General features: G+C 50.2%; 1 protein-coding gene across 1 annotated transcript in view; it reads right to left on the bottom strand.

The window, feature by feature from the left end:
* Positions 1-10,991: 10,991 nt before the first annotated feature.
* The window catches only part of LOC116762167 (POU domain, class 6, transcription factor 2-like), a 76,936-nt gene continuing 60,581 nt past the window's right edge, over positions 10,992-27,346 (bottom strand). Inside the window, exons 2-4 of the mRNA XM_032648918.1 lie at positions 26,241-26,448; positions 14,569-14,628; positions 10,992-12,205 (exon numbers count right to left, since the gene is read on the bottom strand). Coding sequence (XP_032504809.1) covers positions 11,610-12,205; positions 14,569-14,628; positions 26,241-26,448 — 864 coding nt within the window. The 3' untranslated portion in view covers positions 10,992-11,609. The remainder of the gene's footprint in view (positions 12,206-14,568; positions 14,629-26,240; positions 26,449-27,346) is intronic.

Below are 27,346 nucleotides of genomic sequence, written 5' to 3'. Positions count from 1 at the left end.
ATCACTAAGCCTCAGTGACACGCAAGAATAACATCTAGGGTCAGCTGGGGGTCAGCTAAGAGGCTCTGCTAATCTAGGCTGGGCTAAGTTGGCTGACTGTTGGCTGATCTAGACTGGCCTCAGCTGGGACAACTGGGATGATCTGGCTCTGCTCCTCAGTGTCTCCTCCTCCGACAGGTCAGCTTGAGCATGTTTCCATGGCAATGAGAGGCACAAGAGAGCAAGAGGAAACACGCAAGGCCTCTTGGGATCTAGGTCTGGAGCCAATGCATATCACTTCCACTTTATCCTGTTGGCCAAAACAAATTCATGACAAAGCCCAGAGGTAGCCTTGGAGGTCAATGCAAATTTATATGGCAAAGGCATGGCTACAGGAAGGATGAATTAGGATCATTTTGACAGTCTTCCCCATCCCCCTCCATGGGCCATGGGCCTCAGACCTAGGGGTTAAAAGTGGAACTAAGTGGCTAAAAAGTATTCTCTAGGCGGTAGTGTTCATCACATTCACCCTCTTCCACAGGTCTGCTCATAGAAGAGTACATCCAAGCAGCACAGTCACTTTATTTCCTAGAGCTCATTTGGGGAGTTAAATGTTTTCCCAGGAAGTAGAGAGAGAATGTCAGAATTTATGAGGGGTGGAAGAGCCAGGACGACAAAAGCGGCATCAGGGTGAGAAGGGGAAATACAAATCCTTTAGCTGCAGAAATGACCCTTCACCTGAACTTGGCTCTTCACCTAAACTTGGAACTGATGGAAAACTAAACCTGTTTCAGAGCTGCCTTTCTGCACAGAGCGGCATTGTGCAGTGGGTGGTACAGATTTAGCTAACCCTACGAAATCCATTTCCCCGGACACAGCCTGCAAGGTTTCTGTGGCCCCTGGTGGTAAAACACCAAAATGGAGCTCATTCGTCAAAGAGCGCTGTCGTTTGACTCCATTGCTCCTAGGGGCACACACTGGAGGAGAGAACTTCTCCTCTGAAGCCTTGGGCTTGTCTGCTCATGACCTTGTAAGTCTCAGCAAGGAGAGAGGAAAACATGGGAGAAATGAAACTGGCCAAAGAAAACGGCCAATTGTACAGACACGGTGCTTTCAGGAGAACACGACGAGGACCTTCTTTACCCCCAGGGAGGAGGACAAAAACTTGGTCAGCATAAGGCTTGCACTAGGATGAAGCGGACTAAGTGAGTACCCCTCTCTGGGTCTCAGTTTCCCCAAACAAGCAGATGAAGCAAGGCGGGACTGAGGTCCCTTCCAGCCCTTGGAGTCTGTGTCTGGGGAAAACCTGGAGGCCATCACTTCAAGGGATGTGTACGGTACCACGCACGTGTCCTCCCCAGAGGGGAGAAGATGGTAGGTAAGCTGGTCATTGGCATGACTGGAGAAGAGTAAGAGGCCCCAGCCCAGGAGAGCACACCCCTTACAGTAAGACCTTAGGAGGGCAGAAGGGGCTGTGTGGTGTGTCCCCCAGGTGGGGACATCAAAGAGAGGGGGCAGTTCGGAAAACAAACTTTGCTTTACAACTCCAGAGGAACCGAGACGGAATTCTCTCTGCATATGTGTGGGCAGCATTCACAGCAGACAGCCTCAGCTCCCAGATCCAAAAGGGTGACCACATCCTACAGGGATAGCCAGATGGCGTTCCTGAACCAGATGTACAGTTCTAAGAGGAGAGCAGAATATTATATTTAGTAATTCAATGTCAGGGCTCAGAGCCCTTGAATGAATTAGATCTAAACATCCAGTCATTGACCAAACATGACCTGATCACCCACTATATGCCAGTGACACATGGGGCATCTTGTTCCCTTTCTGCCTCCATGCCACAGATGATAAACGCCGTCACCTCTCAGCCACAGGTGGAGACCCTGGCCAGGGAGACACCACGGAGCTGCAGATCAGTCTTGACCAGAAACACAACAGGACGGCCTCTGTTTCCCCAGCCTCCCTTCTAGACCGAATTTCCTGCCCTGAAATGCTGCCGACAGCCAGGCCAAGGAGCCAAAAAAAAAAAAAAAAAAAAAAAAAAAACCCTTTTAAAATTAACGTACTAGGATATGGAGCTTGTGGGAGGAGGGGATGAAAAGAAGGCTCTTGGAAGAACTCCAGCTATTTTATTCCAACTTTTTCATTCCAGTTTGGAGATCTGGGACACATTGATTCACAACTTTATAGCTCTTATTCAGTATTGATTTATGGGTTGACCAATCTGGGCCTAATCTGTTGGAGAAGGATTGGTTTTTCGGTCCAATAATGTTATATTTATGAGCCCATGAAGTGCACCGGGGCTGCAGCCCAGCCTGGAGTCAATAGAACAGAACTTCTAAGATCTCAGAGAGGGGTGTTCACAGACCATTTTCTGCTCCCAGATCATGCTTAAAGCTCCCCTGTACATTAAAGGCTTCTGGTGTCATCTCATATTTGAACTCCAAACTGCCTGCCCGTAAATCTGTAATGACCGTGAACGGCTCCGACAGTTGGGAACGTTCCTGGTTCCGTTTGCCTGTCACTCTCCTCCCCCGCGCCAACCCCGCCCCCCAGGTCTCTCTCTGATTGTGGAAGTTACTAGCCCAAGCCTGGAGCTGCAGACACCGCTGGGTGCTGGCTGGAGACCTCGCAGCTGCGCAGGCCAGGGCAGAATTTGAATGTGCGCCCGGCCAAGGCCATGCAGAGTTCAACGGGTTATCGTGTGCTTCCGGTTCGACTTGTGGTTATTCTGCTTCAGTAACTATAAAGAAATGAGTGGCCTGGAGAGACAGGAACTCGTGGAGAAGCCTGCCTGCCGTGGTGAAGAGGAAATACAGCTATTCAGAGAGCATGCATTTCTGTGTTTCTCTTTGATGGGAAAGACATTTTCCTTGTCACCCTCTGGGCAGTTTTCTGTTCTCAGCCACCACCCGTGGGTCATTCCCAGCCTGGTCATTCTGAGGATGCCTCCGGCAGCAACCCCACAGTGGGTACCAGTAGTCAAAGTCCATTGCCAGCCTTGACCCCCTAATTCACCATTGGAAGTCTCCAGACAAGGAGGTCATTGCATGGTTTGCCCTTAGAAGAGAAAAATCTAGCAACAGCAAGACACCACTCAGAGAAGGCACCAGCCTCTGAGGGATGAAGAGAGAAGCTGCAAATTCTAAATTTCAGAGTCCAAGCCCTATAAAGATGACCAGATCGACCTATAAAGGGAGTTTTTAGTATCCTGGGAAGATGGTTTACCATCCCTGGATGAGCAGTTAAATGGATTGCCCAGACCAGGAATCAGCAAACTTTTTTTTCTGCAAACAGTCAGATAGTAAATATTCTTGGCTTTGTCAGTCACATACGGTCTCTGTCACATATTCTTCTTTTTGCAGGATTTGAAAATGTAAAAATCATTCTCAGTTCCCAAGCTAAACAAGAACAGGTTATGGGCCAGGGTTGCCTGACCCCCGGTTTAGAAAACTAAAAAATGTTGTTTTCATTTAAAAATGCTAACGCGGGGCTTCCCTGGTGGCGCAGTGGTTGAGAGTCCGCCTGCCGAGGCAGGGGACGCAGGTTCGTGCCCTGGTCCGGGAAGATCCCACACGCTGTGGAGCGGCTGAGCCCGTGAGCCATGGCCGCTGAGCCTGCCCGTCCGGAGCCTGTGCTCCGCAACGGGAGAGGCCACAGCAGTGAGAGGCCCGCGTACCGCAAAAAAAAAAAAAAAATGCTAATGCATCCTCCGTGTGTGTACACGTGTGTGCTGAGTGTAGGTGCGCCCACTCTGTGCTGGAGGAGGTGGACTGACAGCTCATCCAACAAATGGAAAGATCCACTCTGGGGAGCCTGGAAGAGTGGCAGTTGAAAGAATATAGGACTCAGGAGACATCTGTTCTGCCTGCCACCCCTGAGCAAGTCACTCGACCTTTGTGACGTTTCCTGTACCATCTGCACAGTGACAGGCCAGATGCCGTCTGAGCTCCCTCCCAAGTGCGACATTCCATTTGACCATCTCAAATGCTTCTGGGAACCGAGTGGGATGCAAGAGAAAGGAATGGATAAAATCTGTTAGATCCGTTCACTCCAGCACAAAGCCCAGCTAACTTTGAGGTGACTTAAGGAGACCATCCCCCATCGGAACACCCCGCTTTGGGAGCAGAGCCCCCTGGCACGAGCCCTGCCTGGGGAGACCCTGAAGGAATGCTCTGTCCGGGAGTGCCAGCCTTCCCTGCCATGCTCACCACGGAAAAGAGCCATGCGGCCCGCACACCACGCCAAGAATCCAGGCTGCTGAATGAGCCATGCCATTGTGGGCAGACACCGAGGCTCCCAGAAAACAAGCAAAGGCGAGGCCTGGAAGCTGCAACGGAGGCAGGTCGTCATGACCTTCCCTCCCGGGCCAGCATCAGACTGGCCGGCCAACAGGTCTTCATCTCCATCCAGGCGGCCCAGGCAGCCCTCGGGATGCAGGAGGTGGCACCCACCACTGCCAGACTGGATGCCCGGGGACTGCTCCCTCCGTCAACATTTCTGAGCGCCAGCTCCGTGCCTCAATGCTGCCAGGCCCCGTGGGGATGGAGAAAACGGGGGGGAAATGCCTGCTCCAGAAGAGATGGCTGGGCCAGAGTCAGTGCCCTCCGGAGAGCATGAGGGCAAGAGACACAACCCTTGGCGCATTTTGGAAGAAGCAGCTGGAGCAGAGAGCCTTGGGTGATGCCCCTGGTGGGCCCTCATCAGAGGCTTTGCACGGTCGTTTTATGGAAATGGTTTGAGCTGCCGGTACCCCCCAGCCAGCCTCATCCACGAAAGCCAAGGTTAGAGTCAGCCTGCTTGCTGCCTGCTGGGGCCCTTGCTTTACAGGAGGCTTAGCAAATGCCCCCTGGGACCTGGGATTCTGGTGCAGGTGCCACAGTGACCTGCAGGAATCCTTGCATTTTTCTGGCTCTCTACACAGCGTTGGTTGTTGGAAGCCAGGTGGCCCAAGGGGGTAAGGAATGAAGGGAAAAAAATACAGTTACGGCCAAGTCCCCTTGTATGCGTAATGTGGCTAATGACATGGACCTTAAAGGACCCAAAGGTTATCAGTATTTCAGAGCCACCAGAGGGGGCACAACCCTCCTGGCCTGTCCTCATCCACTCTTTCCTGTGCCTTGTCTCATCCTCCAGTATCTCCTCTGCCTCTGTGGCCCGGGGGGGGGGGGGGGGGGGGGGGCGGTCCCTTGTTTATTGTTCCAGTTTGCTGACATTTTCTGATTCTTCAGGGACCTGTTACTTCCAGAGAGCAATTCTGCTGTCACCCTGGGGAAGAATCAACAGCCAGAGACAGTTCAACAGTCCTGGGTCCTTGACCTACTTCTGAAAAGAGAAAGTCCAGTTTAAGAGGCAGCCCCAGGTGATGACACAGCCAGGGCCTTGGAGACAGACAGATCCAGGCTCTGTCGGTTACCAGCTATGCGACCATGAGCAAGTCACATGACCCCCTTTTGCCTCAGTTTCTTGATCAATGAAATGGGCCTTATAGGCGCTAGCTCCCAACTTTGCTTACAGGGATGCTGTGAGAAGTAAACCCAGTCCTGTACATAGCACACAGCACAGGGCCCAACACCTGAAAGGAGCCCGATCAGTGTGAGTGCGGACGTCCTTTAGATAAAGGAAGATGGCCAAGGGCAAGTCCAGGGTTGGCTTCCTGCTCCCAGAGCGGCAGCACACACCAGTTAACCTACGATTGTCCAGAGCCTAACAGCCCACCAGGAAGGCTCAGAAACCCAGCCCGTCTGCACCTGGCAGCGAGGCCATCTCCTGGGGACCGTATCTCATTGCCACACTCTGGACTGTTGAGTGGCATCAGATAAGAGAGCCAGGGTGCCTTCTGTGAGGCCTTGGCTGGGTCCATAGGGTCAAGCAAGCACTCATCTGCTGGCACAGGCACTGCCCACGTGGTCTCCCTGGTGCCTGCTCTCAGGTGGTCCCGTGACCGATCCATTCCGCTCTGGGATGGAGAGCTGCTGTCTTCAGATACACCATTACTTTGACACGAGTTCCTGCTGGGACTGTCACTTGCTTATTTGTTGTCAGCTGCATTCCTGCTCTTCTTTGCTCTGTCCTGTGTCATAAGGGCTAAAGCCCCACAAACTGCATCTCCCAGACTCCCTCCAATGGACCCCCAGCTAGGTTCTGGGAAGAGGAGGCGCTGACAGGGAAGGCGGGAGGCGGGGAGAAGCAACTCTCTCCCTTCCTCCCCAGTGGCCCCCGGTGGCGGGTGTCAGGCAGTAGCAACAGCACTAGTGACAGCCGAGGATGACGGTGGCAGGGGCTGCAGCCTGGCAGGGTCGCTCCTGGGTTCCTGCTGAAGCAGCTCAGCTCTACTGCCGGGGCCTTGGCATCACACTGGTCCTGAGTCCCCTTGGCATCTCCAGCCCAGGGCCGGTAGCGCTTTCCTGCAGTCACTCCTCTTGGGGTACCCACCTTCCCCTCTACACTCCTCCAGCCTTCCAACACCCTTGCTCCCGGTTCCTGAATGAGTCCCCTCTGTGTGCAGAACCCAGATGGCCTCTGTTTCCTGACCAGACCCAGACTAACTCATTGTTTGAGTGACCATCCAAGATTCACATCCTCAGGGTGGTGGCACACCTCTGTCTGGCCCCACACGCGCCGACTTTAAAGTTCAACCTTTAGAAGGCAGACTTGTTTCTATTTCCCCCTTTTGCCAGTTTCCTGGATGGAACCACCCCAAGGTCCCCATGTTCCTCCTGCCATCCACTCACTTCCCCTTTTGGAAACTTGATGAAGCCACAGCACAGCCTAAAGCAAGAAGTAAGTCAGAAAGAGAAAGACGAATACCGTATGCGAACACATACATATGGAATTTAAGAAAAAAAAGTCATGAAGAACCTAGGGGTAAGATGGGAATAAAGACACAGACCTCCTAGAGAATGGACTTGAGGATATGGGGAGGGGGAGGGTAAGCTGTGACAAAGCGGGAGAGAGGCATGGACATATATACACTACCAAACGTAAGGTAGATAGCTAGTGGGAAGCAGCCGCATAGCACAGGGAGATGAGCTCGGTGCTTTGTGACCGCCTGGAGGGGTGGGATAGGGAGGGTGGGAGGGAGGGAGACGTAAGAGGGAAGAGATATGGGAACATATGTATATGTATACCTGATTCACTTTGTTATAAAGCAGAAACTAACACACCATTGTAAAGCAATTATACTCCAATAAAGATGTAAAAAAAAAAAAATAACATCTAAAAAAAGAAAAAGAAATAGGAACGTATGCCTTTGACTCCACAATTACACCTCCAGGAATTTACATGAACTACATAGTCACAGAAGAGACAAAACGTGTATCCCCAGACACGGTCATTACAAGATTGCTTACGATTGTGAAAAATCTGGAAGCACAAATAGAAAATGGGCTAAATAAATCTTCCTTCGTATATAACGTCTATTTTTTTAAATAGAAAGATTTTCATCATCTATTATCAAGTTAACAAACAAAACAGGCTACAGAGCAGCAGACATGCTGTCCATCTGTAGAATTGGACACACATGTATGTGTTTCTATTGAAACACAGATGTTTCATATAGTAGTTGCCAGAATACTGACAGCGGTTATCTCTTGGGGGTGGAATTTGGGGTGAGTTTTATATTCTTCTTTGTTCTCCTCTGTGTTGTCTGAATTGTTACAACAATTGACAGGTCCCTTTTACAAAACACTTTGTTTTTTAAAAGGCGGTGTGCTGGGAAGACAGCAGTGAACAAAACAGACAAAAATTTCTTCCCTCACGGGAAGCTGACATTCTAAGAAAAAAAATAAAGTAAGACATATACTGGGTAAGGTGGATATTGGTGCGAGGCAAAAAAGCAAGAAAGGAGAAAAAGAAATGCATCTAGGGAGAGGAGGCTGATGGTTAGGGAGCAAATTACAACTTTTAAAAGGATAGTGATGCTTGAGCCAAGACCTAAAGGAGGTGAGGGAGCAAGCCATGTGATATATCTGGGAAAGAGTGGTCCAGGCTGAAGAAATAGGCAGTGCAAAGGCCCTGAGGTAGGAATGTGCCTGGTACATGGGAGAAGCAGCAAGGAGGCGTGGGTGATCAGAGTGCAGGAGAGTCATAAGAGATGAGGTCAGGCAGGTAACAGGAGACCAGATTACGTAAAACTTTGGCTCTTACTCTGAGTGAGATGAAAGCCACTGAGAGTCTTGTGCAGAAGAATAACCTAGTCAGAAATATTTTTAAAAGACCACCCTGGCTGCTCTGTGAGAATGGAGAGGGAGCAGGGAGCCCGTTTAGGAACCAACTGCAATAACTCAGGTGAGAAAGGATAGAGTGGTTTGGACCAGGTAGTAACAATGGAGGTGGTAAGAAGTAGCTGGATCATGGAACTCTCTAGAAGGTAGAACCAATGTGATGTGCTTTTGGATTGGATATAGGCATGAGAGACAGGGAAGAGCTAAGAATTACTTCAAAGTTAGAGTGAAAGAGTCCTTAAATCACTGCCCCACCAAGTGGACAATCCCTTCTGCTGAAGCACCAGCTGCTCCCATCCAGTCTCTGCTTGGTGCCCTCCTAAAACAGGGCCCTCACTACCTCACACAGTTGAGTCCGGCAACTGCTGGTAAATCCTTCCTTGGCTGAAGCCTGCTATCCTCCGCCATAGGTCTTATGCTTGCCTTCAGCTTGCCACCTTGAACCATCATGTGTTTGTCTCATGACATGCCCACCCGAACGACACCCTACGCCTTGGGAAACACAGGTATCAGGACAGGTACCGGAGGGAAGTTTCAATCTAGAATCTACAAGACTAGGGAATTCCCTAGTGGTCCAGTGGTTAGGACTCCACCCTTTCACTGCCAAGGGCCTGGTTTCAATCCCTGGTTGGGGAATTAAGGTCCTGCAAGCCGAGCGGCAAAAAAAAAAAAAAAAAAAGAATCTACAAAACTAGATTTCCTTTTTTCTGTCTAGCACCTTCAAACTGATATTTTGTTTGAACTCAATTCCATCCCACCCCAGAAAATGTCAAATTTCCCCTGGCTGTACCTTCTGCAAGATGAAGGCCATCCTGACCTTCTAACCTCCTTCAGCCCCAGCTTCAAAAACCCTAAAGCAGGCCCAGTCTCTGAGGCCCCACTCACCCAGGACGGGAGCTCAGACTTTTCTCTGGTCTGCCCAGATGGAATCAGTGTTATGTCGGTTCCTTCCTCTGATATCCTCGATCTCAATCTCATACACAGAAGTATAAATATATAAATATATATGGGGATTCTGATCAAATGATTCAGTCCCTATATCTAAATTTAGGATTTATATGCCAGCCCCTCTTTGTTCCTGAAAGATTCAGTTTTTTGTCGCTGTTTTTAATCTCACACAAAAGAAGTCAGTTAAAATTAAAACAAAAGACTGTTCAAATGAGTAAAAACCAGAAGCTGATGCCCTCAGGTGTGGCACTGGCATTCCAGTTAAGCTGTTTCTTCCACTAAAGATCAGAACAAAGCCTGGTCCCTTTGGGCCATAGATTCTCTTCCTGAAAAAGTGAAGGGGTTAGTCCCTCAAAGCCGGAAGGCAACTCAGACCTGAGTGTCTGATTTTCACTCCACCTGGCGCCTCCTGACTTAGGACCCAGGAGAGAGGAAGTAAAAATGCCCGCTGACCATAAAAAGGCATTTGGACTGCACTTTCGGGAGTGCAAAGCCGCCATCGCGTCCATGTCTGATTCTGATAGGCAGATGCCATCATCCCCATTTGACACAGATCAGGAGACTGAGGCTCAGAGGGATTAAATAACTCTGCCAAAGTCAAACCTCAAGAAGCCTGGCCTCCTGTGACTGCCATTCTCACCACTCCCTGCTGCTTCAAATTGTTTACACGCTGGGATTAATAATCCCTCTCCTTGTGGGACACTGCTGGGAAACCCCTGGAGGGCAGGGCCTTTATTCTATTCATCTTTGTGTCCCCCAGGGCATCAGCATTGTAGATATCCAATAAATGCTTGCTGGAATTGCTTTGAACTCCACTGTAGCTTTTGTAGAAGTGGGTGGTTAGACTTAATACACTCTGGCTTTAAAAAGGAAAGTCCCCCAAACAGCTGCTTTGAAAGTTTAAAGGTTGAGGAATCCAGGCCTCTGCAGGGGCAAAGACAAACAGCAGTTTCTGGGGAATGGTGGCAATGCAACCAGCAGGAATTCCACAGCAGACGACCCCTACTCGCTACTGCACAAAATGTGTCTTGGGCAAGTGGCATCAGCATCCCCTGGCGCTGGTTTGAAATGCAGAGTCCCAGGCCCACCCCGGAGCCGCCGAAGCAGACCCTGCATCATAAGCTCTCCGTACCAAAGTCTGAGGAGCTCTGGGGGGTGGCAGAAACCGCAGAAACCAGGCAGCTCACCAGCTGTGCGCCCTGCAAATGCTCGGGGTGGGGTTTTACTCTGTGCAATGTGGTTTCCAACGCTTGGTTTGTTTCTGGAAAAAGAGCAGTAGGTTTGCTTCTGGCAAATGAGCACACTTGATTAAAATTCTAATTCAATCAGGAAGGCGAGAGAAGGGCCCTCTTCCTTATGGGAAGTCAGATCCTGGAGGGCATAGGTTCCTCCAGATTTCTGAAATTCCATCTAGGTCTCCACCAGGGGACACTGGCAAAGTCTGGAGACGTGTTTGTTTGTCACAACTGGGAAGGATGGTGTTACCGGCATCTAGGAGGAAAGGCCAGGGGTGCCGGCTTCCACCTCGTTGGCCAGTGAATCGGTTTCTGCTCCAATCCGGAGAAAAAGGGTGGATTTACCAAATTTAGGGAGCTCTGGGAGCTTTCGAAAAGAACCATGCCAACCTTTAAAAGCTTATCCTTCACAAGCACGAGAAAAGTTGAAATAAGACTCAAGGAGTAAAGTAAGGCTGGGATAGGTAACTGAGAAGAGAGAGAGCAGGGGAAGGAAGAAATGTGGCACCGAAAGGCCAACACCCAGAAAGTACTTATAAAAATCTTGTTTATTACACAAACTACTTTCTTATTCTTAAGAAAGACTTAAATACCCCCCTTCTCCAAATACATCAGGTTTTTCTCACTTCTCTATTTTCCAAACCTCTTGAAATGTGGTTATAATGTGAAAAAATAAACTTCTTTTCCCAAAACTATTTTTTAAAGAAATGTGTAAAAGTCACCAGAGATCAGATACCACATCAACAACTCAAGAAAGGGACACCGGAGCTGCCCTTGAACGACTGATTTTGTAACATGCTTTGCACTTGCCTTCCCTCCACAGGACTCAGAAGTCACCAATGTGGGTCGGGAAAGGATGGTTCTCTGAGCATCTTGCCCAGGGTCCCACCGCAATCTTCGGGCACTTGTCCTGCCAGGAGCTCAAGGCCTTCTGCAAAACAAGAGAAGGACACCTGAAGGGCCAGGAGAGCTCCCAGGAGTGGGGCAGGCGGGAGAGAGCTGAGAACGAGCCTGGCATGGCAGAGAGTGTGAAAAGCATCATCGTTTCAGATTGAAATGCGAGGGGAGGTCCATTCCTTCCCATTAGTAGGTTGAGCAGAGTAATTCCGTCCTCTGCTGGGTTCGCCAGGCTCAGGGGTGACACAGGCTGGGATGCCTGGTGCATTCGGGATCCCTTTACTGCGCGGCTCGGATACACAGTCCGGGGGCAGCTCCATCAGTTGCCATCCGGGGCATCCGGCTGCGGCTGCGGCTGCGGCCCCAGGGACGAGGCCAGTTTGGTGAGGGCCCTCGCTATGACGTCCAGGTGGCCATTCATCGTCCGCAACTCCACCAGGATGTCCCCGACGCTGGCTTCCAAGGTCGCGGCGGCGGCGACGGCGGCGGCGGCGGCGGGCCGGGCGCAGGGCGACGGGGAAGCACCCGGGTCCTCCGCGCCCTCCTCCCTGCCTGCTGCGCCCGGGCGCGGGGCGCAGGTAGCCGGCCGATCACGCTCATCCCCGTGGACGCCGGGAGGGGTGGTCGAGGGGCAGCCGGGCAGCCAGTCGACGAGGCGCGGGGCTCCCTCCGGGGAGGAGGCGACCACCGAGTAGAGGCCGGCGCGCCGGGGGGTGCCCGAGCCCGAGGCGGGAGGCGCAGGGGCGGCGGGGAGCGGCGGCAGCAGCGGGGGCAGCACCGAGGGCCCCGGGGAGAACGCCTGGGGCTCGCAGGACGACGAGGGAGAAGGAAGCGCGGTGGTGGAGGGGCCTGGGTCCTCGGAGGAGAGGAACAAGGTGGTCGAAGACTGGGAGTCCAAGGTGCTGGGCTCTGAATCTGTCAAGGAAGAAACGAGAAAGGGTCACTCGGGCATTTATTGAGCGCCAGTTGTATGTCCGGCTCCATGCTAGGTATAAAGGAACTGAGTTAGAAGGTGGAAACTTATTTCCTACCCCTAGATCCGATAAGGAAGAGTGGGTCTCAGGAGCACGGGACTCCATAGGCAGGGGAGACCATGGAGTCCAGCAAGGCATCCTGGTGGGTAAGGCTCTCTCCTGAGGTCTAGAGAGGGGCACTGCTGGGAAGACAGCGAGGGAGTTCCAGGCGGGGGCGGAAGTTGCAGCCTGTTCGCAGGCAGTCTTGCCAAGGACAGTAGGTCAAGGCTGTGAAAGGAGGACCCCTCCACCCCCCTCAGAAGCAGAAGTGTGTTAAGCCGAGGGCTCCCTCCACTGCCCCAGCAAAGCCAAGCTCTCAGGAGGAAGTTGAAAGAGTTTGGGGCCAGGAGCCAGATCTCAGCGCTGTTTCCCACTCTGCCAGAAAATGCCATGGAACCTTGAGCCAGACCCTTCCCCCCTTGAGGACTTGGTTTCCTATCCCAGTGACCCCTGGGTCCCAACCAGGACTGATCAACCAGCCTTCCAAAGTCTTCAGCTTGGGGCTTCCCTGGTGGCGCAGTGGTTGAGAGTCCGCCTGCCGATGCAGGGGACGCGGGTTCGTGCCCCGGTCTGGGAGGATCCCACATGCCGCGGAGCGGCTGGGCCCGTGAGCCGTGGCCGCTGAGCCTGCGCGTCCGGAGCCTGTGCTTCGCAGCGGAAGAGGCCACAACGGTGAGAGGCCCGCGTACCGCAAAAAAAAGAAAGAAAAAGTCTTCAGCCTGAAGCACGGGTCTAAGTTCAGAGGGGGCCGCACTCAAAGGCTCTATAAGCCTCCTGCTGTGAGTTCTCCCCTAATCCCCTGAGTCCCCACGTAGAAAGTGGGCAGCAGCTCTTTGCAACTGGGTACGGCAGCAAGGTTTACCAACCTCAGGTCAAAGGATTCACCTCAATGCCAATGACCTCAGCTGTTTCGGCAGCCCTGTTCCCGCCTTTGGGTAGATGGCTCGTGCTCACCCTGGAAGCGGTTCTGAGTTTTACTGGAGCCCAGTCTCCGAAGGCTTGCTCCCAGTTCCAGCTGAAGTGTCTACTCCTGGCTCTCCTCATTGGCAGTTTGGGTGCCCACCTCTATGCCCTGCCCTTGAGGGGTTCCAAGCCTTTCAAAGGCAGAGCTTGCTCTATTACCTCGGCCTGTTATCTTGGGGAGGTGTGGGTGGGAGAATGACATGATGACAGAGCCAGGGAGTGAACACGTTCCCCATTGCTTGTGAACATGTGTGCTCTCGCTGCTCCTCATGGGTGAGCTGTTCCGTCATTTAGGAGTTGAGTTTTGCGGAGACTCAGAGCAATCACCTGGTGAGAGTTTGTTCCCTCATTCTCACAGTACTCACGGGTCCCAGATGTTCCAATGTCCAGTCGGTATGGTTGTGAATTTGGTCTGATGGGAGCAGAGAAGCAATGGCTCCTCGGGGACCGCAGTTGAGGAGAGCCACCCGTGCGCCCGAAAACTCCTCTGATGGAGATTGCATGGGTACTTTCTGCTGTTGGCTTTCACAGAACTGCCCCTCTTCCACCAGAACTTAAGTTCCTCCGGTTTCTGTGAGGCTCTTCTTTTGTTAACCACGCATCTCCGACACTTCTGGGCACGTAGCCCTCGTGAGTTGAAAAGAATCAAAGAGAAATCCTACAAACTGTTGGCTCTGCTTTCGCTTGAGAACGATGTTAATAAGCTTCACACACAGCAGACAAGAGGCCGTTATATATAATCGAATAGAAGTCTAACAAGGAAAATGAGATAGAGGCAGGTACACAAAATGTTCTAGCGCAGTGTTTCCTGACTTTCCATGTGCAGTCCATTCCCCTGGGACATTGTTAAAGGGCAGGTTGTGATTTGGCAGGTCAGGACTGGGGCCAGAGACTCGGCATTTCTAGCCGGCTCCCAGGTCATGTGGGTGCTGCTGGTCTGGGGACCACACCTTGCAGAGCAAAGGTGTAGACCAAATATACAAGGTTGTCAATAAAGCTTAGGGTTCACAATCATAGAAACTAGAGTAACCGGGGTAGAGGAGCAACCTAGAAGTCTCATATGATCATGAAGATAGTAATAGTAATGATGTGATGACCTCGCCTAGCCATCAGAGGAATAAGAGAGGTGGCCTATCCTACTGTTAGTTTGATGGTTTTCCAGCAAAGCCTTGAACGAGTGAGCACTGGCTTAGGGAGGAGTGAAGGGTTCTTAAAGAGGAAAGCCCTTCACTGCTGTTTAAGCTAAAACTTCAAAGATTTCTGCAGTGACCATGCATGAACATGCCTTGCCTTGTCACTGACCTTTAGCAGAAAGCGACTCCTTCTTCCCAAGCCTGTAAGTCAAGGTCTTCTGAGTACTTTCTGTTCAATCCTATTGCTGAGTCAGGCTGAATCATTGCTCGGCTGGTAACTATGTACCTTGAACGGCTGACCTTTTCTATCTTTTTTACACCCACTTGGCATTCCCTGTCACCACCACTTAAACCCACCTGCCTGGGCCTAGGCTTTCCCTGGGGGACGCCTGTGGAAGAGGTGAAGTGTGCAGCTGGCTACAGGAACCTGCAATTCGTTTGCAAATAAACCCTTCAGATCATCCCCTAAAACCTGCCCCTCCTGCTACCTTCCCCTTCTCAGTAAGTGACCTTCCCTTTGTTTAGCCAAACACCCAAGACAAACCCTTGACCCATCTCTTTCCCTTACTCCCCACATCCAATCTGCCAGCAGTGGTTATAGCCTCTGCCTTCAAAGTATATCCAGCATCTGATCAATTCTCACTGGCTCAGGCAGTGGTCCAGCTACTGGTGGCTGAGCTGAGACCAGAAAACAGGGCTCCTGAGTTCCAGGTCAGTGCTTCCTCTGCCACACCCAAAAGCTTACTGGATTTGAATGAATCATTTAGAACTCTCCCCTGGCTCTATTGTGTCTCCCCAGCCCTCCTGGCCACCCTCCACCATTTGCCCAGGAAAATTGTTTGCTGAGTCATAGCCTCTTTTTTATATAAGATAATGGCTACATTTATTCATTAAGTCATTCAACAAATATTTATTGAGCACCTACAATATGCCCAGCAGAATGCTCCACAGTGTACAGAGCCAGACCTAAATCCTGACCTCACTGTGGAGGCAGAAATTAATCAAATAATTGCATAAACAAATGTGTAATTGCAACAGAGATACAATCTACATGCTATAAGCATCTAAAAGAAAAGGGAGGGTTTGACCTAATCAAGGAAGATTCCCTGAGGAAATGCTGTTGGAGTGGAGTAAGGATGAGTAGTTAAGTAGGAAGAGGGGAGAATGTTGATGCATGAGCAAGGGCCTGAGGCAGAAGGGAGTGCTGCAAATATGTGGGACTTCCAGAGAAAGCCAGTTTGCTGGGAGTGGAGAGAGCCAGGGGAAGGAAGTGTGAGGTGAGATGAAGCTCAAAAAGGAGAGCAGGGGTCAGGAGATGGAGTGTATGATAAACACTGCCAGTATTGCTCAATATCCATTTTTTTCCTCTTTTTCAGCTGGTCCATGACCACTTAGAATAAAGATTACATTTTCTAGCCTCTCTTCCAACTAGCTCCAGCCATGTCACTAAATTCTGGGCAGAAAAATGTCAGTAGAAGTGCTATGTACAATTCTTTGTTCCTGTGCCTGGGTTTTGGTTGCAATGGCTGGTGCTCAAGCAGCCCCTTTGGACCACGAGGTAGAACCCACATGCTAAGGATTATAGAGCAGAGAACTGAGTCCCTGAGAATTTTGAGGAACTGCTATACAAATTTTAGCTGGCTCAACTGTAGCCTTTTTGTATGAGAAAATAAAATCTTATCTATTCAAACTCCTGTTAAATTGGGTTTTCTGTCACTCACAGCCAAACCAAATCCTGATAAACATGGCTTTGCTGAATTTATTAAGGGGTTTTGTCATTATTCTATGAACGATGGAAAGCTTTGAAAAAGTTTTAAACGTAAGTGTGTCTGTATGTGTGTGTGTGTGTGTGCGTGTGTGTGTGTGTGTGCGTGTGTGTGTGTGTGTGTGTGTGTGTGTGGTATGATCAGTTTTGTATTTTGAAAAGTTCACCTGGCTGCATTGGGCAAGAAGTGGACAGAATAAAAGCCAGGGACACAAGTTAGGAGGTTGCCGTTGCAGGTGAGAAATTACAAAATGACAGTGGCTTTTGCTAGGGTGGTAGCTAGAGATGCAGAGAAGTAGACAGCTTCTAGAGACAGCTGGGTCCCAGAAACATTAGTATTTACTATCAGCAGGGATGCAGGAAGTGGGGGAAAAGGCATCAGAGAAATGGGTGCACTCCTGGCTGCTGCTTCAGTGCAAGGTTCCAGAAATTATGGCTGCAGAAGGGGAACTTTCCCTTTCTTATGCTCTGGAGTCTGGGTGGCCCCTTCCCAGCCCACACCCAGCCATGCAGCATAGCTCAGCTCTGACACACCTCAGCAGAGGCAGCCCGTGGGAACATTTCCCCAGGAGCCTGGAGGGAGGAGAAACAGGGTAGCTTTGGGCAGGGAACCAGAGAAGCAGAAGTCTGTGGGAAAAGGATGAAACCTGTCTGGGGGAGAAGCAACATCTCTCAGCAGTACAGCCAGGCCCCGGCCTTTGATGGTTCAGACTTGGCTGGGCCACTGCCTGCTTCTTTCAGAACCCCCGGCACACAAAAGGGAGGGTGAGTGTCGGATGAACTAAACCCAATAATATTCACTCCTTTTATTTTCCAGAAACGTCATGAGACCCACAGGGCAATCTTCTGGTTTTAAGACCTGGTGAGTCACGCCTACAAATACCTCTGACTCAATGTGATCCCAAGCCCTTACCAGGCATCTCCCAGGAACGTGGCTCAGCAGGAGAGCCGGAGCAGGACAGCCTGGCAGGGGAGAGAAGGGCTGGTGTCTCTGGAGGGGGTGAAAAGGGCCGGCTGCAGTACAGACCATGGGATTCCTGGCTTGACACTGACTGCTCCCAATAACAGCCAACGTTGACCGAGTGCTATCCCCAAGCCACATGCTAAATTCTCTCTTCTAATCTTCATGGAAGACCATGGTGTGGATTCTGTTTGTAATCCCATTTTCTTGTGTAGGAAACTGAGGCTCTGTTATGTTAAGTACCCTGCTCACTGTCACAGAGCCAGGATATGAATCCAGGCAGCTAAGGCCAAAGGCTATCGTGTGTGAAGGAGGGCACGTGCTTTACGGAGTTTGCAGGGATGAGACAAGGGCTGAGAAGGAGAGCTAACATTTGTGGAGGGTCTGCTACACTCTAGGCTGATGATTTGTCACCCTGACTGCATATTAAAATCACTTGGGGAACTTTATAAACACTACTGTTGCCCCAGCCAATTAAATCACGGTCTCTGGGGAGGGTGCCCGGGCATCTTATATTTCAAAAGCACCCATTTTATAAGATAACACTAATACACAGCTAGGGTTATTCGACAAAAGCAACTTTCATACGTTTTCTTATATAATCCCAACAGTGGCCTTCTTCCCATTTTCAAACGGAGAAACTGAGGCTCACAGAATTTGGATAGCTTAGACAAAGCCCACAGCCACCGAGACCTGATCTGTATCTGGCTGACCCCCATGCCATTCATGGTGATTCCATTCTCTCTCATATCTGGGCCTCCTCCATTCTGAAAGCCTGTGAACTTTCTTAATGTAAATTTCTTTTGCAATTTGCATCTTTTTTGTTCAAGTGCGAGTACTGTTTAGGCCAGCTGTTGGAGAGTAGCAGTGCAGTCTGTAGCTACTGAGTAGAATGGGCTGGCCCAGGGGCCTCTGAAACCATGGCTATGGCTTCATCCAGGCTCTGCTACAGCCAATGGACCAGGACATCTGAAGAGATGCCCAGTAGCCCTGGCCAGGATGTGCCTGCGGACTCTCCCAGAACATTGCCCATTCACTGGAGTCCCTGCCTCTGAGGAGCCACCCTCTGAAGATCAGAAGTCCCAGCCCTGGGGAAATCCTTAGTCTCTGTTTCCAGAAGCATTAGTGACTTCCCAAGGATGACATGGGAAAAGTCATCACCCTTTTACTTCCGTGTGAATTAGCCGAGCCTCTAATTTCCTAGTGGCTGAGGGCTGCGCTAATGAGAAGGGGTGTTCATCATCAATCAACTTAGTAAAAAAGCAGCTGGGAAGGCAGAAGGGCAGCCAGAGACTGATTTGAGCAGCCAAAAGATTCTCCGGCACAAAGAGTACTTTTTTTTTTTTTTTTTTTTGGTGGTACGCGGGCCTCTCACTGTTGTGGCCTCTCCCGTTGCGGAGCACAGGCTCCGGACGCGCAGGCTCAGCGGCCATGGCTCACAGGCCTAGCTGCTCCGCGGCATGTGGGATCTTCCCGGACCGGGGCACGAACCCGCGTCCCCTGCATCGGCAGGCGGACTCTCAACCACTGCGCCACCAGGGAAGCCCAAAGAGTACTTTTTAAAGAGGGGAGAAAAAGAAGTGACATCAGGGGTCTATCCGCCCATGCTCATGGCAGGATTATTCACATTGGCCAAAAGGTGGATGCAGCACATGTGGCCATGGACGGTTGGATAAACAAAATGTGATATTGATATAATGGAACATCACTCAACCTTAAAAAGGAAGGAGATTGTGATACTTGCTACATGGATAATGCTTCACATTTTGCTAAGTGAAGCAAGCCAGTCACAAAAGCAGATACACAGAATATTATATGATTTCTCTGGGGTGAGGTTCCTGGGGCAGTCAGAGTCACAGAGGCAGAGAGGAGCATCGGGGTTGCCAGGGTTGAGGGGAGGGTGAGTGGAAAGTTAGTGTTTAATGTGCAGACTTCCAGTTGGGGAAGATGAGGACATTCCAGGAGATGGATGATGGTGAGGGTTACCCAATAATGGGAAGGTACTTAATGCCACAGAACTGTACACTTAAAATGGGTAAAACGGTGAATGTACACGGTATATATTTTACCACAATAAAAAAAAAAACAGGTGGGGGACGTGTGACGGTAATTCACACTTTTATCCATACACTTGAAGGTAGGTCTATGTACGAACTTTCTGGGACGGTTTGTAAGACAGGAATAAGAAAAACTGGTAAAATAAATTACTGTTGAGAACATTATAGATCAGATGTAAACACCCCGAAGACTCCCCTAAGAATGAGGACCCTTCACCCAGATCTGGACCTAAACATTACTGCATCATTAAAGACTGTTCCACTTTCAGTCAGCAGGGTGAAAAGTTCTAAAATAGTTTTGCTGAGACTGTGGACATAGGTTAGAAGAAAGGAAAGTCTGGAGTCTGACACTTTTAGATCCACTTTTAGACTCATTCTACTTTTGGAAGCAAAGTGATGTCAACCCTCCAAGCATTTCGCAGCCAAGCTGCTGGCTCCTCAGGGTCCCCCTTTCTCACTAGCACCACTGACCACCGAGAAAAAGTGGGGATTGTTTCAGTTCAAGAGCCTCAGGTCCTCAGCCCGGCCCCTAGCTGCCCCACCCCTTCCTCGTTCACTTTGCCCCAACTATTTCTTGAAGGTATCAGACTCATTTCGACCTCAGGGCCTTTGCACTTGCTGCTCTGCCTGGCATGCTTCCCTCCTCGAACATCCCCATGGCTCCGTCTGTTACCGCCTTCAGCCTTTGCTCAAGGTCACCTTCTCCAGCGGTCTTTTCTGGACACCCTAGTTGAAAGGACTACTCTCATTCCCCCACATCAGTTTTCTGTACCCCTCATCCTGCCCAAAACACGCTGTCACTGTCCCACTCATACCCTGGGGCTTATTCCAGGTGGAGGGAGTTATATGAGGCTTGGGAATTGTGGCCTGAAAGACAATTTGAAAGAGCTGAAGTGTAGGGTGCCCAGGGCTGGGAGACTTGCATGAAATGACTCACTAGGTAACAAGGACAAAGAGCTGAGCGGCTGGTCTGCTAAGGTAAGGAATTTGAGCTTGAGCAGGCAGAGGGGAGCCACTGAAGGATGTTAGGCAGGAGAGTGATAGGTTTGATTTGCATTTTTAAGCGATTACTCTGGCAGCCGGCCTTGTGGAGGCTGAACACAGGGGGTGAGGCTGGAGGCAGGAAGACCAAATGTAAAAGGAACCTCTTGGCTCTTCAAGGAGCTCAAATGATACTACACCAGAAAGAGACACAAGCGTGAAGTCCAGCCAACCAGTATTAGAAGCAAATTTTTTTTTCTAGGAATGGATTGAATTTCAGCAAAAAAAGACTTTCCTGCCACCCTTTATGGACAATACAGTGAGGGCTGCCTTCTGCCCTGGTTCAAGTTGTCCACTCTGGGCTTTTCATGCATCAATATTCAATAAAAGCGAGCGTGGGTTTTATGGGATTGTTTGTTAAGCGCAGAGCCAAGCTTTTCTACTCAGACAGAACGGCTCTGCCAACGTCTAAATTGGCCGTTTTTTGCATATAGGGTGTGAGGGATATCTCTATGTGTCTTTATGAGCACACCCATTTGGAAGGAGACATATGTGGCTATATATAATATCTTTATGTGATTTTTTGAAGAGATGTTTATACAACCTGTATATTCCTTGGCATGAATATGTTTGTAGCATGCAGAAAGGGAGAGACAGAATGCAAAAGTGATTCCCACACCATAACCAACTTTGGCTCACGAAGAAAAATGCAAAATAGATTATGTTCCCTAGCAATGCCTCCAGGGTTGAAAGATTTCCAAATCCACCCATTTAATCCTTCCTCCTGGAAGGGCACTCACCTTTGAACTTTATTTTTTAAAACTGTCATTTAAAAAAATAACAATCGCACAGCCCAGACCAGGCCCTACTGCAGCCCAGGCTCCCCGCCCCTATCCCATACCCCAACAAGAGAGCTAACCAAAGGGGCCATCTTGCTTGCAAAAACAACAAACAAAAAAAAACCCCCGCGGGCTGCTTGATGAATTTGATGGAAAGAGCCAGGCTGTAAAAGACGGCATTTTGGCTTTAACAAGGCCAGGAGCCCGGAGCGAGCGCCGCCAGCTGGGTAGTCTGAACCAACCCAAGAATATTAGAACCTGGGGTCACCCGGAGCTGGGACGCCACCAGGAATGCGGGCAGGAGAGACGGTCTGGTGGTGGGGGGTGGGGGGGCGGGCGGCGCTGGGGATCACTGGGGCCCCGCGCTGCCAGCTCCTTGACGCAAGTCAACAGGCGGACGGAGAGGCCAGGACAGCTGTGCGGGAGCAGCGCTGTGCCCGCAGCACAGGGCTCGCCTGGGCCCTCTTCACACGACCAGGCTCCAGGACCCCTGGGGTAAGGCAGGTGGACCCACATGCGTGTCCACTCACCAGCTCAGCAGGTATAGCACCTCAAGGAGGAAGCCTCCTTGGCTTGTTCCGATGCCTCCTTGCCACGCTGTTGACCCACAGGAAGTAAGGAAGCAGTGGAGCGTCCCACCTGCAGAGGAGGGAGGGGCGATGGTCCCATTTCCCAAAGCCATAAGCAGCGAGGTTCTCAACAAGGGTGTTCCCTGAGTCAATGGCAGAGCAGAGGAAAGGGACCCTTCGCTGTCCTCTGGACCTAAGTGGCAATGTCCAGCTCTGGACACGCTTGGTAAACATCTATTAAGTGGATTACCCTGTTTTTCTCAGCATTCCATGCAGCCCTGGGAGCAGAGCCTCTCTCTTAACATCTGACGCCTCTGGTGTCTGTCACCTATTTCCACAGTTCCCCCACCCCACCCCCTGCACATAGAAGCAAATGACCCCAAGAAATGGCCCTGTGAGTTCTCTCACTGCCCCATCCGGACACTTTTAATACTTGATCCTTTTTCTTGAGAATTCCCTGGAGATTAGATCACCCAGCCGTGTCACTGTGTCTCTCCTTAGGAAAGCTTTTCTAATTTAGGTCCGAGCTTTCCCTTTCCTTCATTCCATGCCATCCCTCCTAATGATAACCCCTTGTGCCAGGCTCAATTACACACAAAGCTCAAATGAGCAGCCCCAACTCTAAACTTGGCCCCGTCCATTAGAAGGGGAGGTCTTGGGCATCTTACTCTACCCAGAAAGAAAGATGCTGTTCCCCAAGGGGAAACAAAGCCAAGGATGGGGGGGGGGTGGAATCTCCTGCAAAAATAAAAGTCGAGAATGAAGAAACAGGGAATTCCCCGGTGGTGCAGTGGTTAAGAATCCGCCTGCCAATGCAGGGGACATGGGTTCGAGCCCTGGTCCGGGAAGATCCCACATAATGCGAAGCAACTAAGCCTGTGCGCCACAACTATGGAGCCTGCGTTCTAGAGCCCGTGAGCCGCAACTACTGAGCCCGCGTGCCGCAACTACTGAAGCCCACGTGCCTAGACCCCATGCTCCGCAACAAGAGAAGCCACCACAATGAGAAACCTGCACATCGCAATGAAGAGTAACCCCCGCTCACCGCAACTAGAGAAAGCCCACGCTCAGCAACGAAAACCCAATGCAGCCATAAATAAATAAATAAATTTCTTTTTTAAAAAAAAGAAGAAACAGACCAGCTCTGGCTCCCCCAGGGCACTGGGGCTGAAGGCTGATGCTGCACCTTCAGACAGGCCTGTTAGGACCCTGCCCTGCCCCAGGCATGCAAGAGCAACAGAAGTGCTTTGATTTTTCCCTTTCTAAAAACGTCCTCCAGCCTGACCCTACCTACGCTTTCACTACAGGGTCAGCAGAGGGTGAAATGAGAGCATTCTCTCGGAATTTCCTGACTTCTGTGAATTTTTCTCAAGATCTGGCCATGAGTCAATGTGAGGCACTGTGACACATGGTGTGCCTTGCAGTGGCTCCCCTCCCTTTTAGAACACCGTGAAAAGCATCTCCCAGCTGAGTAACTGAGGACGAAAATCCATAAGGCCCCCCCACCTTCCCCCGAAATCTCCTTCCATATTGTCTCCAAATGAGAGGAGATATGGAACCATATTTTAGCAGGATATTAATATTCTCTAGAAGTACGGAAAGATCTGTATTGATGCAGTTGACTTCCTTTGCAGAATTAGCTCTCTTGTATGATGTTTGTTCATCTTTACGTTTCGGGTATTTAGAGAATGGGGCAGGGGGCGGATGAGAACAGCCGTGGAGGAGAGAGGAGGAGATTGCTCAGATTTACAAAGTCCTGGCAAGATCGTAGAACATCCCCTGAAAGGTCCAGGTGAACCGGACTAGGTAGGCAGGTAGATTTATCGGCTCAACTTTATTGATGTTGACAACCAATCTGAAATAGCCAAACAAAGTAGATTAATTATAATTTTGTATTATATTATCTGAATTATCTGACTGCCAGGACTGGATATCACTTGCCAGTGGAGACCAGGTACAACCAGTATCTGCTAGTGATGGTTTATAATTCCCCCCCAGAGTTTGGGGGGGAAGTGCTCAGATCAATGACATCTTTCAAAAGATGCTGGAATTAAAATGAAGGGAATACTACACAGCCATTAAAAAGAATGAAATTTTGCCATCTGCAGCAACATGGATGGAGTTGGAGCGTAGTATGCTGAGTGAAATAAGTCTGACAGAGAAAGACAAAATCTCTGTGTTATCACTTCTATGTGGAATCTAAACAATAATGCAAATGAGTGTATGTGCAAAATAGAAACAGACTCACAGATATAGTGAAGAAACTAGTGGTTATCAAAAGGGAAAGAAAAGGGGGAAGGACAAATTAGGAGTAGGGGAATAAGGGATAACAAACTACTATGGATAAGGCAGATAAACAACAAGGATATATTGTATATCACAGGAAATTACAGCTGTTATCTTGTAATAACTTTTTTTTTTTTTGCGGTACACGGGTCTCTCACTGTTGTGGCCTCTCCCGTTGCAGAGGCTCCGGACGCGCAGGCTCAGCGGCCATGGCTCACGGGCCCAGCCGCTCCGCGGCACGTGGGGTCTTCCCAGACCGGGGCACGAACCCGCATCCCCTGCATCGGCAGGCGGACTCCCAACCACTGCACCACCAGGGAAGCCCCTGTAATAACTTTTAATGGAGTATAATCTATGAAAATATTGAATGACTGTGCTGTACACCTGAAACTAATGTAATATTGTAAATCAACTATACTTCAATTAATTAATATGAATGGAGTGTTAAAACGAGATTGCTAAATGTCTGTGGAGCCTGGCCTTACTCGGGGTTCTTGGGAATGTGTGTGGAAGCATTTTGTAAACTGTCATATGCTACGCAAACAGCAAGGAATCACCATCCTTAGGGTGTATTAAGACCCCACCTTGGGACCAAAGAAGATTAAGCCTTTTATAAATAGAGCAGAGAATTTCTAACCGTCCTAGTAGGGCCAAGTGCCTCTCTTTCAAATGCAGAAAACGAAGGGCAGACCCTAGGGGAGTTACCCAGACATTGAGGAAAATGAGGCACCTTGTACCCCCTCTGCCTACGTAGCCCCTTTCCCTCCTTAGACCCCCAGGAAGAACATCCTCGGTTGTAGAAAGTCGAACTTGGGAAGGAAAATCCCAGTTTGAAGCAAAAGCTCTCAGAGCTCCTACACCTCCTGCTATTCTGAGGTAAATGGAAGATAAATATTTTCTGGGGCTCTTTCAACCAAGGTGAAGAAGGTAACTTTCCTCTCCCCGCCCCCCGTTTCTTCTCCTTCCCCCAAACCCCCTCCCTTCTCTTCCTGTCTTCTCACCACCATCCAAAGAGACAACACTTCGGTTTTCTTCTCGTTCTGGAAAAAACTGTTTTTCTGAATTGTTGCCTTTTCACTGACTAGTGAAGGCAAAACCAGAGAATTAAATGAGGCAATTGGGTAAGAAGGAATCAAATCTTAGTGAACTATGATTTCTAAATTTAAAAAAAAATTTATTATATATTGTAGATTTTTTATAGATTTATTTTAAATTATTTTTATTATAACTATATATATGTATATAATTATAATTTATTTTTTAAACTAATAGAACCTTTCCTTTTCCTAGCCGACCATCTACCATCTTTTTTGTAGTGTGCTGGCTGAGATGCGGCCCTGGGGTGGGCACTGGGGGAGCCGGGATTTCTCTGAGCCTGAGGCCAGCCTCTCTTACTGGCAGGCCATGGAAACCTTTTCCTTCCAGCTCCGCCCCATCATGCTGTGGTTCCCCTCTATACAAAATGAGCAGAACAACACTCTTCCCTCCCACAGGCAGGGGATGAGGTGGAATCCTTGCAAATCTGTCAAGTGTTTTAAGGTCCTTGGATTAAAGAATTTACTTGAGAGAAGAAAATACGATTCCAGAGTGGAATTCCACTCGGTGGTCATGTGTTCTGTCCCTCCCGCCACCCAATCTGCCCCCACCCCCGTGCCTTACTTGACTTGGAACAAGGACTGTGAGCTATGAGGGGTTCAGAGTGCCTTTAAGTCACCTCTTGGCCTCTGCTCCTCTTTACCTTTTAATAAATTCTAGTTCTACTCCTGCTTTTCTTCTTCTTCACGCAGCCAAAACCTTCTCTCTCCTAATGTGGGTTATCAGACGAGGAGCCAGCTGGTTGGAGACGGGCCCCCTCCCATCTTGCTCTTTCCTCTTTGTCTCTCATCCCTGCCTCTCCTTTGCCTGTGCTTCCCTTCGCAACCCCTGTTTTTTGTTTTTTTGTTGTTTTTTGGGTTTTTTTTTTTTGCCAAACAGGGGCCTCTCACTGTTGTGGCCTCTCCCGTTGCGGAGCACAGGCTCCGGACGCGCAGGCTCAGCGGCCATGGCTCACGGGCCCAGCCGCTCCGCGGCATATGGGATCTTCCCGGACCGGGGCACGAACCCGCGTCCCCTGCATCGGCAGGCGGACTCTCGACCACTGCGCCACCAGGGAAGCCCCCCGCACCCCCTGTTTTTCACATGCCAGACGTTTCGATAAATTGAAACAAATGTGACTCTGAATTCTTGGCTGTAAAATCTGCTTCGTCTTCCTGGACCGGCACTCTCTGAAATGGAGCCTGGTGCCTCCTGGGGAGTGTGGGCCGCTGGGCGGCGATGGAGCAGGGCCCGGCTGTCCCCAAGGAGGCTCTTCCCTAATCAGGGCTTCCCGACGTCAGCATCCCACGTGGAATGTGGGAAAACACCCAGGCAGCTGCTAGGGCGGCCGTGAGACAGCGGCCAAGAATGCCCCCGGCCCTGGCCGCAGCTGCGTCCTCAACAGGTGCTGGCGGGCTGCCGGGCATGCCTGCATGTGTCACCCCCTCTTCTGGACACACAGAAACATCCCGGATCAGGGCCACCGACACGGCCTCTCTCCATTCACCCCGCCAGTCCTGAGGCCACAGAGATTCGGGCACAAGACAGTCCCAGGTGACAAAAAGCAGCCAGGGTCACGTTTCCTCTGCCCCACCCTCGCCCTCAGCGTGAGGCTCACTGGACAAATGAGAGCAGCTCCTCCCACGAGAGGCACCTTCCCGGCCTCACTGCAGGGAAGGAGGTGTTTCCAGAGAAGGGCAAGGCTGACCCTTCACTGGCTGGCTCTGATCACAGCTCCAGAGAGGCTGCCACACCACACTTCCTAAGCTTGGGGACAGGACAGAACCAGGCACCTTCCTCCTGCCCCTGGGTCCCCTCTGTCACCCCTCCTGCCTTTCTCTCCTTCACCTGTCCCAGCTTCTCACTTCTCAGAGCCCACCCTCCTCTCAGGGAGAGTTAGTTACCCTGGTGGGGCACACGTGTGTGTGTGTGTGTGTGTGTACATGTCTGTGCGTGCACACGTGTGTGTGTGTCTGTGGGCGCACATGTGTGTGCGTGTCTGTGCGCGTTTGTGTGTTGCCTCCTCAACAAGAGTAGGGACTGTGCCATCTACAGCCATACAGCAGCCCCCCAACAGTGGCTTTTTTGGGGTTTTAAAATTATTTGTTGTTGTTGTTGTTGGAGTATGGTTGATTTACAATGTTATGTTAGTTTCAGGTGTACAGCAAAGTGAATCAGTTATACATATACATGTATCTACTCTTTTTTAGATTCTTTCGCCATATAGGCCATTACACCAACAGTGTTTCGCTCATCCCTATGGAAATAAAAACCAAATCAGAAAAACATCACGTGTTAAATCCCGTGTGTATCTGTATATAAAATCTCCTCTCCCAATCCCGTGTGCTTTGGGAAAAATAGTATTTACTTGTGTCTTCCTTATCTATATTTTACTCTCTCTTTTTTTTTTTTTTT

Source organism: Phocoena sinus, chromosome 11, assembly GCF_008692025.1.
Source record: "Phocoena sinus isolate mPhoSin1 chromosome 11, mPhoSin1.pri, whole genome shotgun sequence".
Lineage (NCBI taxonomy): Eukaryota > Metazoa > Chordata > Mammalia > Artiodactyla > Phocoenidae > Phocoena > Phocoena sinus.
The sequence above is the reverse complement of the archived record's forward strand: the minus strand, read 5'-3'. Positions and strand labels throughout refer to the sequence as shown.